Consider the following 13,709-nt stretch of genomic DNA (forward strand, 5'->3'; position numbering starts at 1 on the left):
ACCTTTACTATTCATTCTAGGCTTAGAAGTCCTGACCAGAAACATCAGGCCAGAGTCCAAGGAGATTTGCTCTTAGGTCACTACTGTGCAGACCATGCCAGCCTTACGAAGTGGGGTGAGGAGCAAACAGGGGAAATTGGAACCACTGGAGATGATTAGAAATGGGGCTTCTGTGGGGGAGGGGCTGCCCCATTTGGGCTTCTCCAGGGGCAGGAGAATATCTAGGTCAGGAGAATCCCTGCAGGGCCTCTGAGGCTGCCTTTGCTTCTTCCTCTCTCCCAGGACCCTGCAGCTTCTTTTGGCTCCTCGACTCCTCAGGAAGGATGAAAGAGACGGATCCTGCAAAGCTAGCGAGGATGGAAGGGGGAAGATGGACGGTTGACCTGGTCCGGCTGTCTCCTGCATCCCTCCCCACAACCTCTGAGCGCTCCCTCCCAGGGACCTCAGAGAGAACTGGTGAGTCCCAGGGGAGGGGAGATGGGGACCTGGATGGATGGAGCCAGAGAGGAATTGGGGCTTCCTCAGCTAGGGGGTGGGGGGAGGCAGGCAGGCGGATGGAGATGGAGAAGGGGAGCACCTTTTCGGGCTCCCCCACCTGCCTGCCTGCCTGCCTGCACCTTGGTCTCCTGCAGGCAATTTGAGCTAGGAATAGATTACAGCTCCCCGCGCAACGCGCTGTATTGGCAGCTCAAAAGGTCTAAAACCAGTACCGTGATCTGAAAGACCTACTAATGTCAGACAACTCACTGATCCATCAGACGGCATTAGAAGCCACGACTCTTTAAAGCAACCTGATCCTGCTTTGCAGATTCATTGCTAATGGGGCTAACTTAGTACAGTGGTACCCCGCAAGACGAATGCCTCGCTAAACAAAAAACGTGCAAGACGAAAGGGTTTTCCGATTTTTTAGCCGCTTCGCAAGACGAATTTCCCTATGGGCTTGCTTTGCAAGACGAAATTTTTTTCGAGTTCTTGAGAGTTTTTTCCTTTTTCTTAAAGCCACTAAGCCGCTTATCTGCTAATTGCCGCTTATCTGCTAATCCGCTAAGCCGTTAATAGCCGCTAAGCCGCTTATCTGCTAATTGCCGCTTATCCGCTAATCCGCTAATAGCGGTGCTTCGCAAGACGAAAAAACCTGCAAGACAAAGAAACTCGCAGAACGAATTAATTTTGTCTTGCGGGGCACCACTGTATCTGCCTTCAATGACTCAGAACTCCACCCGCCAAAGCTTGCGAATCGGCATATTTCGGTCCAGCTATATGCCGACGATGCAGTAATTTTATCTAGAACCCCCATTGGACTCCAAAGAGCACTAAGAAAGCTCGCAGCATACTGTGAATCTGAATGTCTCAAAATCAACTATCAAAAGACCAAGATACTCGCTTTTGGGGAAAAACCAAAGCTTAGAAGCTGGGAACTCCAAGGCCATAAATTAGAACAAGTCACAAACTACAAGTATCTAGGAATGGTGGTACAGGCCTCAGGAACCAACAAACTACACATAAACTCCATCGGGAGTTCAGCGGAAAAAACCGCAACTTGTATCCTTAAATTCTTCAGAGCACAAGGGGGCTTCTTCGTCCCCGCAGCTCTAAAATTATACAAGGCCAAAACTTTGGCATAACTCCTTTATGGTTCCTTTTTGGGCCCGCCTTCCTCTGCTTTCTCCCCACTTGAGAGAGCTCAATCTAGACTTCTTAGAGCTCTCCTCCAAGTCCCCAGATGTGTCTCAAACGCATGGGTTAGATTGGAAATGGGGATTCCGGTCAGCGCCAGCGACAATGGCGGATTTCCTCTGATCTCTCAGGGGAACCGCTCCAGGGATTTAGGGCCTGCTGCTGCGGCAAAAGCGGAGACCCGCAAAAAACCACAGGCGGGTGAAGCCTGTGGACCTGGGATCCGGCTGGCACCTTTTGCGCCTCCCTTGCTCGTGAGGAGACCTCTTTCTGAGGCTCCGTTGCGAGGCAGGGTGAGCAGCACGGTGCTTCGGATCGATCGCTCCGTCCCCGGAGTGAAGCCGCACAGCTGTTGTCGGAGAGCGCTGATTTCTTTCTGGGACAATCTGGCTCTAAAAGTAACTACCCGTGAGTAGAACCAATTAAAAGATTTAAGACAAGGACAGAGGCTTAAAGAAATTAAATTTTAATTGGAAATCCTTAAAAAGGAAGAACTAATCTGGCTTTAAAGCAGGGAGGTCTAAACAGGAAGTCCGCCTTCCGCTTTTGTATATAGACTAGAGCAAAGATAAAGGTAAAGGTAAAGGTACCCCTGCCCGTACGGGCCAGTCTTGACAGACTCTGGGGTTGTGCGCCCATCTCACTTAAGAGGCCAGGGGCCAGCGCTGTCCGGAGACACTTCCAGGTCACGTGGCCAGCGTGACATCGCTGCTCTGGCCAGAGCCAGAGCCGCACACGGAAACGCCGTTTACCTTCCTGCTGGTAAGCGGTCCCTATTTATCTACTGGCACCCGGAGGTGCTTTCGAACTGCTAGGTTGGCAGGCGCTGGGACCGAGCAGCGGGAGCGCACCCCGCCGCAGGGATTCGAACCGCCGACCTTTCGATCGGCAAGTCCTAGGCGCTGAGGCTTTAACCCACAGCGCCACCTGCGTCCTTTCAGAGCAAAGATACTACAAGCTAAAATCTTGGAAACTTTGATCTGAAAATCTAAATATTCACTGTTTGAAGCCCCCCCCCCCTTTTGAGGAAATAGGGGGAGACTTTGAATTTGATAAATTTTTGAGATCGGAAACCCCACAGCTTTGACCTGGGAACGAGCTGCCTGGACGTTAAGGAATTACTTTTAAAAACCTTTGACAGGTGGACTTTGACAGCTAATGGAAATATACAGAATTCCCCGTACCCTTCTGTCTTAAAGATGGCGAATTGCAACCATGTTATGTCTTGGTATTTTGAAGCTGAGCTGACTTTTTTTTTTTTAAATAGATATTTATTAAGGTTTTGCAAAACAGAAACATAAGTAAAACAGACATACAACAAAAACAGATATATCAAAAAAGAAAAGAGAAAAAGAAAAGAAAAAATCCAATTTTTTAACTTCATAACTCTATAACCCTCTTTCCTGACTTCCTCACATCTCCCTTTTTTGTGTTCCCCTTTACTCAGTCAAGTTCAGCAAATTCTGACCCTCTTTCAAACCACATTTATAATTATATGTTTCAACATATTATGTCTCTAATTTTTCTTCTTTTTCCACATCATTTTTTACCTAATCTTCATATCTTAATCCCTTATACCACTTTATATACCTTTGACATAATATTACTCTGGTCTTTCCCACCTTTTCTTTTATATACCTTTGACATAATATTACTCTGGTCTTTCCCACCTTTTCTTGTTATGTCTTGGTATTTTGAAGCTGAGCTGACTTTTGGAAATTGTTAATGTTGAGAAATTGTATCCCTTTAGTGGGGGAATTTGAAACTGTTGCATGAATAATTGCCAGCTGCAGATAACAAGCCTGCGAACTAGTTTTTGACCTTCAAATAACGACGCAGGTGGCGCTGTGGGTTAAAGCCTCAGCGCCTAGGACTTGCCGATCGAAAGGTCGGCGGTTCGAATCCCCGCGGTGGGGTGCGCTCCCGCTGCTCGGTCCCAGCGCCTGCCAACCTAGCAGTTCGAAAGCACCTCCGGGTGCAAGTAGATAAATAGGGACCGCTTACCAGCGGGAAGGTAAACGGCGTTTCCATGTGCGGCTCTAGCTCGCCAGAGCAGCGATGTCACGCTGGCCACGTGACCCAGAAGTGTCTCCGGACAGCGCTGGCCCCTGGCCTCTTAAGTGAGATGGGCGCACAACCCCAGAGTCTGTCAAGACTGGCCCGTACGGGCAGGGGTACCTTTACCTTTACCTAGTGGGGGAATTTGAAACTGTTGCATGAATAATTGCCAGCTGCAGATAACAAGCCTGGGAACTAGTTTTTGACCTTCAAATAACCAAAATGCAGATCTCTGAAGCAATGATGAATGCATTGCAAAGGACAAACTTTTTGCTGGAGGAGCTCCACAGGAAGCTGGAGTTTCAGGAAATGGTTTTGTCGACACAACCGGTGGTAAAAGAAGAATTGATGGAAGAAGAATTGGTGGAGGAAGGGCAGTCGGAGCAAGAGGAAGAGGAGAAACTTAATGTAACTGAGGACTATAAATTAAGATCACTTATGGATTACAAACTAAGGCCATCTATGAGGGACTTTGGTAAAGGCCGGACTGTGATGGTTGGATCTCAGTTTGGACTGAAAGGATGGAAGGATCCCATTACATAGGGATTTATGGACTGTTGGAATATGGATATGGGGTTGGAAATGACTGAAGGTTTTGGGGCTACTGGATTTGGATGCATTGGGAAATACCTTTGGAAGGACCATCTAAAATTTAAACCTGAAAACTTGGTTGAAGGGTTTAAAAGGTGCAGCTATTATGTTAGGATGGGATTCCCCAGAGATGTGTTACTGGGAACTAAAAAGTATGAACAAAATCGCCAGAAGGGGCCTGGGGGGGACCTAAGAGCCTCCGACATCAGGTTCCCGGATTAAGGAGCTTTAGGGAATTGACGGAAAGGACTGGCAGTTTTTTGGGACCAGGGGAAGAGCTGAGGGGAGAAGACTGGAAAATTTAAAGTTTTTATTGAAATGTGTTATAAGTTTCAAGGTTATTTTAAAATAAAGTAAACTGTTGGAGAATTTGGACAATGGTGGATAGGCATCCATAGGTTTTACCAGAAATGTTGTGAGAAGTTATGTATTTATAAATTGAGAATTTAAAGGTTAATAAAGTTAAGAAAAGTATGTTACACTTATGTAAAAAATTTGGAAAGATGGAAAGGATTTGCTGAAATAACAATTGAAGCAGAATACTAAAAAGGGAGGTGTGAGGAAGTCAAAGAACTAAGCTAAAGAAAGTTATACTATTGAAGTACATTTTTGTTTTTATGTAATTTTTTCTCTTTTTTTCTTCTATGTTGTTGTTTTTGTGTGTGTGTGACTGTTTATTTCTGTTCTATTGTTGAAAATCTAATAAATATTACTTTTAATTTTTTTTTAAAAAAATAGATTGGAAATGGGGATGATGAGAGTGGAGGCTAGAATCTGCCTAACATCAATCTACAAATGGCTGACATTGAACCGGCTCCCCTGAGGGATAGCCCCATTGATCCTCTGTGACCAATTCCAGTCGGGCTGGCAGACTGCAGTCCTGAACACCCTCCGGAAACTGGGTTTTGCCCCTCAAGCCCTTCTGAGTCTGGGCTTGGGCCAGGCAAAAGCTACGGTCAGGCAAAAAATATTAGACATCGAGAGACAGCAGGACTGTGCAAGGTCCCCTGACTATAGAATTGGAGAAATTGAGAGATATACAGCCGCACCAGCAGCATATCTCTTCCTTCTCGTTTCTAGGGATGCAAGAAGGGCCTTTACACTCGCCAGAAGCTCGGCTCTTCCCTTGCTGGTGCTGGATGGAGCCTTTAGAAGGGTCCCGTATGCACCTGCCCATTGGGAGAGATAGGAAGCCTGGAACACTTGTTCTTTAGACGTCCCTTTTATGAAGAGGCACATAGTAAGATCTTGGATCCCCTACTGATGAGGCTTGCCAACCTCCCACAAAAGCAAAAAATTGACCTTTTGCTGTTAGGCAAAGATCAGAAGATAACCTGGATGGTCGCCAGATTCTGTGTACAGATCTGTAGGCGCAGACCATCGCCCTACTCAAAATAGTCCGGCATGAAAAGCCCCAAACACGGTTCCATGGGTGATTATGAGTCAGCGCCCTGGGACAGTTTATTGTTGTACATTGTTTCTAAATTTAGTGTTGTACATTGTTTTAATTGTCTGTTTTAACCATATTTGCACAGCAGTTTCTAATGTTGTGAGTGACTATTTCAGAGGCTTCTACTCTGCAACCTCTTATAGTTGTTTTAACTGCGAGTCTTTTAGTTCTTATGTTCTTACAGTTCTGTGTGTCTTTGTTTGTTTTTACTTCTTATCTGTTTTAATTATCAGTTTTTTATCCATCCATTATCCGTGTTCAATCTTGTATTTTATTCAGCTGTTTTATCCTATGCCTGTTTCCTTGTCCTCATTTGCTCTAACAATTATCAGTTAAAAAAATCCTAACTGCTATTTTATCTATATGCTTTTTTTAATCCTGGTCTGTGACCATAATAAAGTTCATTCATTCATGCAAATGGGGCCTCCGTGTGTTGCCTTTTTCTTTTTTTATAACTCTTCTTTGCTTTTAAAAACAAGGATCATAGGACTAAGAAATGATACAAATATGTAGACTGAGTCTTCTCATGTCATTTGTATATAAAATAGCAGAATAAATTTGCTGGAATATCTATAACATGTTGTCATGGTAACATATTGTCAGCAAAACTACAGTATCTATGACAAAGAATTGTTGGCAATTTTTGCGGCTTTTAAGCAGTGGAGACCCTTCCTGATTGGGGTGCAGCAGCAGATTCAGGTGCGTACAGATCACAAGAACTTGGAATACTGGCGGACCGTGCACATGCTTTTCCAGAGGCAAATCCGCTGGGTTTTTTGTTTTGTTTTTGCCAACTTTAACTTTAGGATCCAGTACATCCAGGGAGAACAGAACGTGAGGGCAGATATCTCGTTATCTCAAAAACCAGAGTACTTGGAGGAAGAAGGAACCCCCCGTGGCCAGACATATGTTCCAGGAGGACAAATGGACCTGGGGAGGAGCACTAGCAGAAGAAGCAGAACATTGTATGTACCAGGAGAGTCCCTAAGGGTCAGAGTTCTCAAACAACTCCATGACAACCCTACTCCTGGGCATTTTGGGCAACACAAGGCCATGTTGTTAGTTATGCGGGATTTTTGGTGGCCCAAAGTAAGGGAGGATGTGCAAGATTATGTGTGAGGATGCGACATGTGTCAGAGGGCAATGGGGGAGAGGGTGGCACCAGCGGGGTTGCTAGAACCCTTGCCCACACCGGGGAGGCCATGGGAGGTAGTGTCCATAGATTTCATGACAGACCTGCCCATGTCCCGAGGTAAGACGGTGGTCATGGTGGACCTACTGACCAAGATGTGTCACTTTGTGGCATGTTCCCATGCAGTGACAGTGGAGGAGACCGCCAAGTTGTTCGTGCACCACGTCTTCCTGGGGCTTCATGGCTGCATGGGGTACCTGCGAGGGTAATTTTGGACAGTGGAAGGCAGTTCACCTCGCATTTCTGACGCAAGCTCATGAGTTTGTTGCAGGTAGAGATGAGCTTCTCGACAGCAAGGCAGCCAGAAACCAACAGACAAGCCGAAAGAGCCAATGCCATTTTGCAGCAGGACTTGCACTGTCACATCAATCAGAGGCAGAATGATCGAGTGGAGAAGCTAGCACTAGCAGAGTTTGCATACAATAATGCTGAGCATGTGTCCACAGGGATGAGTCCCTTTCTTGCCAATTACGGGTGCCATCCCAGGACCAGGGGAGGAGGCTTGGAATGTGCCAGCCGCGGAGCAATTCGCGGTGGAGATGGAGGCCATACACCAACAGCTCAAGATGAACTTGGAGAGGGCCAAGGAGGCGTACAAGGAGGCCCGACAAGCATAGAAGACCAGGGGAAGTCATTCAGGTGGGGGACAAGGTGTGGTTGTCATCTCAGGCACTGCCCCTGAGGGGGAGGTGCAAGAAACTGCAGCCTAGAAGAGTGGGCCCCTTTGAGGTCATCCAGCAGGTCAATCCAGTAGCGTTTAGGCTGAAGCTGCAAGACAACATGAGGATACACCCGGTTTCCCACAGGTCCCTGCTGTTGCCTTACAGGGAGGGGCACGGCTGCCCAGAGAGGGGGCAGGAGGGATCCACCCCGCCAAACGTAGAAGAGAGGGAACAATGCAACGAAGTGATGTTGATACTTGACTCCAGGTGGAACGGACATCAACTAGAGCAGGGGTGTCAAACTCAAATTCATCGGGGGGCCGCATCAGCAGTTTGGTCACCCTCAAAGGGCCGGTTGTATCTGTAGGGCTATGTAAAGTGGAGGTTTCCTGTGTAGAACGGCCGGCGCCGCTAGAGGGCAGACGTTCTCTGGCTTGTAGGCTGCTGCGCATGCGGTGAAGAGGCGGCTTTCTTGTGTAAAAAAAAAAAGCAAGAATAAAAGGTGAAGGCTGGCGGCCGGTGGCGGCTACACGGGCCACATGACGAGGTCTGGCGGGCCGGATTTGGCCCGCGGGCCTTGTGTTTGACACCCGTGAACTAGAGTATCTAGTTGCCTTGGAGGGGGCGCCCAGTTCTGAAAATGTGTGGATTCCTGAGGGGTGCGTAACAGGAATTTCTCGTAGAGGAGTAGCACTTCATAAGGCAGTGGAGAGAGTCACGCCTCCGGCGAATCAGAGGGGGAAAGGAGGGGCGAAGTGAGGCAAAAGCTCACAGACGTTACTGTGAGCCCTAGCACCTCGCTTAGCCAGCCTGTTCATGAAACAGCCTAGTTTTCGCAAGGGGGTCAAACGTAAGGAAAGGAGGTGGAGATTTGGGGTGTCTAAGTTCTTATCCTGGGGGGAAGAGGAAGAAGCCACTCCCAGAATCTGCAAGTGACTGAGACAAACATGAACTTTGGGTTTCTGCACTGTACATAGTTTGCACTCAATAAAACCTGTAAAAAGCAGGTCTGAGCCCTGGCTGTTTACTTGTGAGCAACCACCTGCAAACAGGACACATATGGTTCATCATTAGTGGTCAGTCTATGAGTTCTGGGTTCATGAATTCCTTTCAACTCAAAGAAAAAAGGGGAAACAGTAGAGAACAGAGAACATTCAACATCGCAACGCCGAATGCCTAGTCAGGAGCTCTTGCGGCTGTTGTGCCTAGATTAATTGTGAGCAATAGTCACTATTCCTCTTTTGTCATCAATGAAACAATACCGAGTTGGTCTCCTCATGAAAATGGGAGGGGATTCAAAGTATGTTACTGTTTGTTTTTACAGACAAGGTGTGGACGTTGCTGGATCCTGACCAGAGAGTTCTGCATAAGGAAGTCAAGGAGGAGAATCGTGGCATCATGGACGCTCTTGGTAAAATTCCATTAGATCATAAGATCAGTTTTGAAATTCCATGTTGTTGTTGTTGTTGTTTAGTCGTCTTCGACTCTTCGTGACCCCCTGGACCAGAGCACGCCAGGCACTCCTGTCTCCAACTGCCTCCCACAGTTTGGTCAAACACATGCTGGTAGCTTCAAGAACACTGTCCAACCATCTTGTCCTCTGTTGTCCCCTTCTCCTTGTGCCCTCCATCTTTCCCAACATCAGGGTCTTTTCCAGGGAGTCTTCTCTTCTCATGAGGTTGAAATTCCATACATACCTCTATTTGATGAACCTCCACTATTTGGATGGAGACCAAGAGCATCTGGGATTCTAACATCTCCACTGTGAACCCTGAATGGAGGGATAACAACTTTGTTCTGTGACTGTTCTTCATCTAGTCATGCATTTTCAAACAATAACCAGGCTTGTCTGAACTACCCAGGCCTTCTTAAATGTCGGCTTCAGGACTTGAAGGGAAATTTAAGTAACTTCTGTCAGGCTTGTTTTTGTTTTGGCTTCAGTCTGCATTTGGTTGACCAAAGAGATGACTGACCTCTAAGAAAGTGGATTTCATGAGTGAGCCAAACAAAATCTATCCCAGCTAAAAACCAAGCAATGTGTCAGTTAATAGCAGCCAACAAAAGTAGGGAAAACTATAGTAAAGCCTCACATTTCTCTCTCTTCAGTTCTTCCTCTGTCACAAGCATTCATTAACTTTGTTCAATAATGGATGTGAAGCACGTCCCCTTCGCTCTGAGTGAGGTTGGGGTCCGGGGCAGCAATGCAGAGTTAGCATGACTTACGCTAACATGGCAGTGCATTGCTGGGGGAGGGGTCAGGTGGTGGAATGGATGATTTTGTGTCACCTGCGCCCCTGTCACAGTATGCTTGCAGTGTGGCCCCACCGGTTTCAAGAGAGTCAGGCGCCCCACAGGCGTGCTCAAATGCTGGGAGGGTCGAAGATGCCACACATCGACAATGACATTAAGTTAGACTTCAAGGATGTCCTCTTGAGGCCGAAACAGAGCACTCTCAAGTCTTGCAGTGAGATGGGGGGAAAACCTTGTTCAATAATACGGAGCTCCATTTCTTTTTGAGGCGCTAAGTAGTTTCTTTCTTCATTGCAGATGGTGATGAATTCAAAGGGGAGAACAAGGGAGAAGTCAACAGAATCCACATATCGGAGAAGTCTTATAAATATTCAGAGTGTGGAGAGAACATCCGTCAGAGCTCCCAGTGCACCTCCCGTCAAAGAAAGAGCTTCATTCGAAGGAATAGCCTCACTTCACACAAAAGAACACAGAGTAGGGAGAAATCGTATCAGTGCTTCGAATGTGGAAAAAGCTTCAATCGGAAAGATAGTCTCACTTCCCATCAAAGAATTCATACAGGGGAGAAACCCTATCATTGCTTCGAATGTGGAAAGAGCTTTAGTCAACGCGCACATCTCACTTCTCATCGAAGAATTCATACAGGGGAGAAACCCTATCAGTGCTTAGAATGTGGAAAGAGCTTCCAGGATGGGACTAGGCTCACTAGCCATCAGAGAATTCATACAGGGGAGAAACCTTTTCAGTGCTTGCAGTGTGGAAAGAGCTTCTGTTGGAAAGTGAGTCTCACTTCCCATCGAAGAATTCATACAGGGGAGAAACCCTATCAGTGCTTAGAATGTGGAAAGAGCTTTAGTCAAAGCGCAAATCTCGCTTCCCATCGGAGAATTCATAGAGGGGAAAAACCCTATCATTGCTTAGAATGTGGAAAGAGCTTCCAGGAGGGGGCTAAGCTCACTAACCATCAGAGAATTCATACAGGGGAGAAACCTTTTCAGTGCTTGCAGTGTGGAAACAGCTTCAATCGGAAGGATTATCTCATTGTTCATCAAAGAATTCATACAGGGGAGAAACCCTATCAGTGCTTGGAATGTGGAAAGAGCTTTAGTCAAAGCACACATCTCACTTCCCATCAAAGAATTCATAGAGGGGAGAAACCCTGTCAGTGCTTTGAATGTGGAAGGAGCTTCGCTAATAGCTACAGTCTCACCTCCCATCACAGAATTCATACGGGGGAGAAACCCTATCAGTGCTTAGAATGTGGAAAGAGCTTTAGTCAAAGCGCACATCTCACTTCCCATCAAAGAATTCATAGAGGGGAGAAACCCTGTCAGTGCTTTGAATGTGGAAAGAGCTTCCAGGACAGGGCTAAGCTCACTAGCCATCAGATAATTCATACAGGGGAGAAACCCTATCAGTGCTTGGAATGTGGAAAGAGCTTCAATCGGAAGGATTGTCTCACTGTTCATCAAAGAATTCATACAGGGGAGAAACCCTATCAGTGCTTCGAATGTGGAAAGAGCTTCAATCGAAAAGGTAGTCTCATTTGCCATCAAAGAACTCATACAGGTCAGAAACCATATTAGTGCTTGGAATGTAGGAAGAGCTTCAGTCAAGGCACTAATCTCACAAGCCATCAAAGAATTCATACAGAGGGAAAACTCAAAAATAAAAATAACAAAACAAAAATTATTAAACAACCCTTACAAAACACAATTCTATAGAAAATAGAAAGGGGGAAGAATAACTAAAAATACCTTTTATCACATTTGTATCATACATATCATTCATCAACCCATAGAAAGACAGGCTCCCCCACCTCTCCCCTAGGTGTCCCCCTCTTCTACCCGTCTCCCACCCTGAGAGATCCTTCCTTCCCTGCGTTCCTTGCAGGTCCCTCCCACCTCCAACTCTCCTTTTCCTGTGTGTGTCCTCCAAAATTCAAAATAAAGGAATCTTAATAGAAAAAAACACAAAAAATAGATGAAAAGGAAACTTCCGTCTGTCTGAAAATTATCTGTTGCAGCAATTATTCAGAATATGCACTCCAGAATAAACCCAGCTGCATTTAGTATCCAGTCTTTTTCCTCCCCTTCAACAAGATGACACTTTTCCTAATTCATCACTCTGGATGGCTTCCAACAAAACACTAAAATACAATAACCTTTTCAACATTAAAAGCTTTCCTAAACAGGGCTGCCTTCAGATGTCTTCTAAAAGTCTGGTAGTGATTTTTCTCTTTGACATCTGGTGGGAGGGCGTTCCACAGGGCGGGTGCCACTACCAAGAAGATTCCCCCCCCCACCCAGCCTTCAAATCTTAACCACTCAGACAGTTCAATATGACTCTTATAATGATTGTCTCATAATCCAAATTAGTATTTCTCCAGTTTCTAGGTCCAGTTTCTATAAAGCCTTTGAAAAACTGTTCCAACAAATCTCAGCCAAGTCACAATGGAAAATTATGGTCTCTTATAATGTTCATCCAATCCTGCTTCCTCTTCTTTCTTCTTTTCCTAATCTTTGGACATTTTAATCCACTGGGGATGGGGAAGCAGGCATCTTAATTCCCTTTCCTCAAATGAGATCACAGCTTGCCTTGTTCACCGTTTCCGGAGTTGCTTTGCATTCTCTGCCTCTCATTCCCACACCAGCTCAGCCCAACCTCCTCTTTCCCTGGGGCTCTTTCTGTCTCCTCCTGCTCTTCCCTCGCCTGTCCAACACAACCTTCTGCCTCTCCCAGCGACTCCTTTCCAACGACTCCCACCTTGTGACCCACACATTCCCCTCCGTCTCTTTTTCTGAGTCTTCAATGCCAAGGCGCTGCAGAAGCTTCTTTGGAGTGGATGCATCTGGTTCCCAATAAATCACGCAGAGGCAAAGTTCATTGGCAAAAGAACTTTCGACTACAGGCTTTTGTAGCTGACAGATTTATCTTTCTGGCTCAGTGTGACCTTGAGATAACAAAACACAAATCATAATACATCTAGCTGCCTCAGCAGAAAATAACAGAACCTTCCAGAAGGAAGCAGTATTTTCCGGTTTCTGCCCTCTAGACTTTAGCCATGACGTTTTGTCTCACTGCCAGAAAAGCATCTCTAGCTCCCTAGTTTCTGTGGCAACACGTTTTGGGATGCGGTTCTTTGCAGGCCCATTTGTATTTCAATAAAGGCCTATCTTTCCACTTGGGAAACTTCCTCCGTTTCTTCTGGGTTTCTGTGGGTAACTTCCAGTCTAGGAACCTCTTTTTGAATTTCTCCTACATATCAATGACTGGATTTAAAAAATAAATAAATCTGAAAGTGATTTATAATGAGACTGAAACACTAAAATTATTGATAGAAACATCTCTTTAAATAAATAAATCTGAAAGTGATTTATAATGAGACTGAAACACTAAAATTATTGATAGAAACATCTCATTAAAACATTCAAAACATGAATCAGCAAGAGTAGATCTAAGATTGTTTATGTACCGTATTTTCCCCTCTATAACACGCAGATTTTTTCTCCTAAAAAGGAAGGGGAAATGTCTGTGCGTGTTATAGAGCGAATGTGTGGTCCCTGGAGCCGAAAAACCAGGCAAAAATCAAATCGCGGCGCTTCACGGAGAAGGGAAATCTGAAAAGAGGAAGCGGCTGCTTTCCTGCATTCTGCCTCAGGGTCTTACTGCCCTCCCTCCACTGTTTCGTTGCTGTGTTTGCTGAAACGGAACAAAGAGCAGGGAAAGCCCCTCCCCTCCAGGCAAGCAGAGGGGAATTCCTCTCTGTGCTCCGGTGCTGCTGGGGGAGAGGGAGAGAGAGGGGGGAAGGGAGGGAGGGGGGAGGGAG

The 13,709-nt window shown here is 46.0% G+C and overlaps 1 protein-coding gene across 1 annotated transcript; it reads left to right on the top strand.

The window, feature by feature from the left end:
* The first annotated feature begins 6,584 nt into the window (after positions 1-6,584).
* LOC307209535 (uncharacterized protein) lies at positions 6,585-13,688 on the top strand. The gene is made up of 3 exons (XM_079964713.1): positions 6,585-6,741; positions 8,955-9,041; positions 10,178-13,688. Exons 1-3 carry the CDS (start codon positions 6,684-6,686, stop codon positions 11,464-11,466), a joined length of 1,434 nt encoding a protein of 477 aa, XP_079820839.1. The 5' UTR covers positions 6,585-6,683; the 3' UTR covers positions 11,467-13,688.
* The last annotated feature ends 21 nt before the right edge of the window (positions 13,689-13,709 follow it).

The sequence above is a fragment of the Podarcis cretensis genome (assembly GCF_951804945.1).
Source record: "Podarcis cretensis genome assembly, chromosome: 2".
NCBI lineage: Eukaryota > Metazoa > Chordata > Lepidosauria > Squamata > Lacertidae > Podarcis > Podarcis cretensis.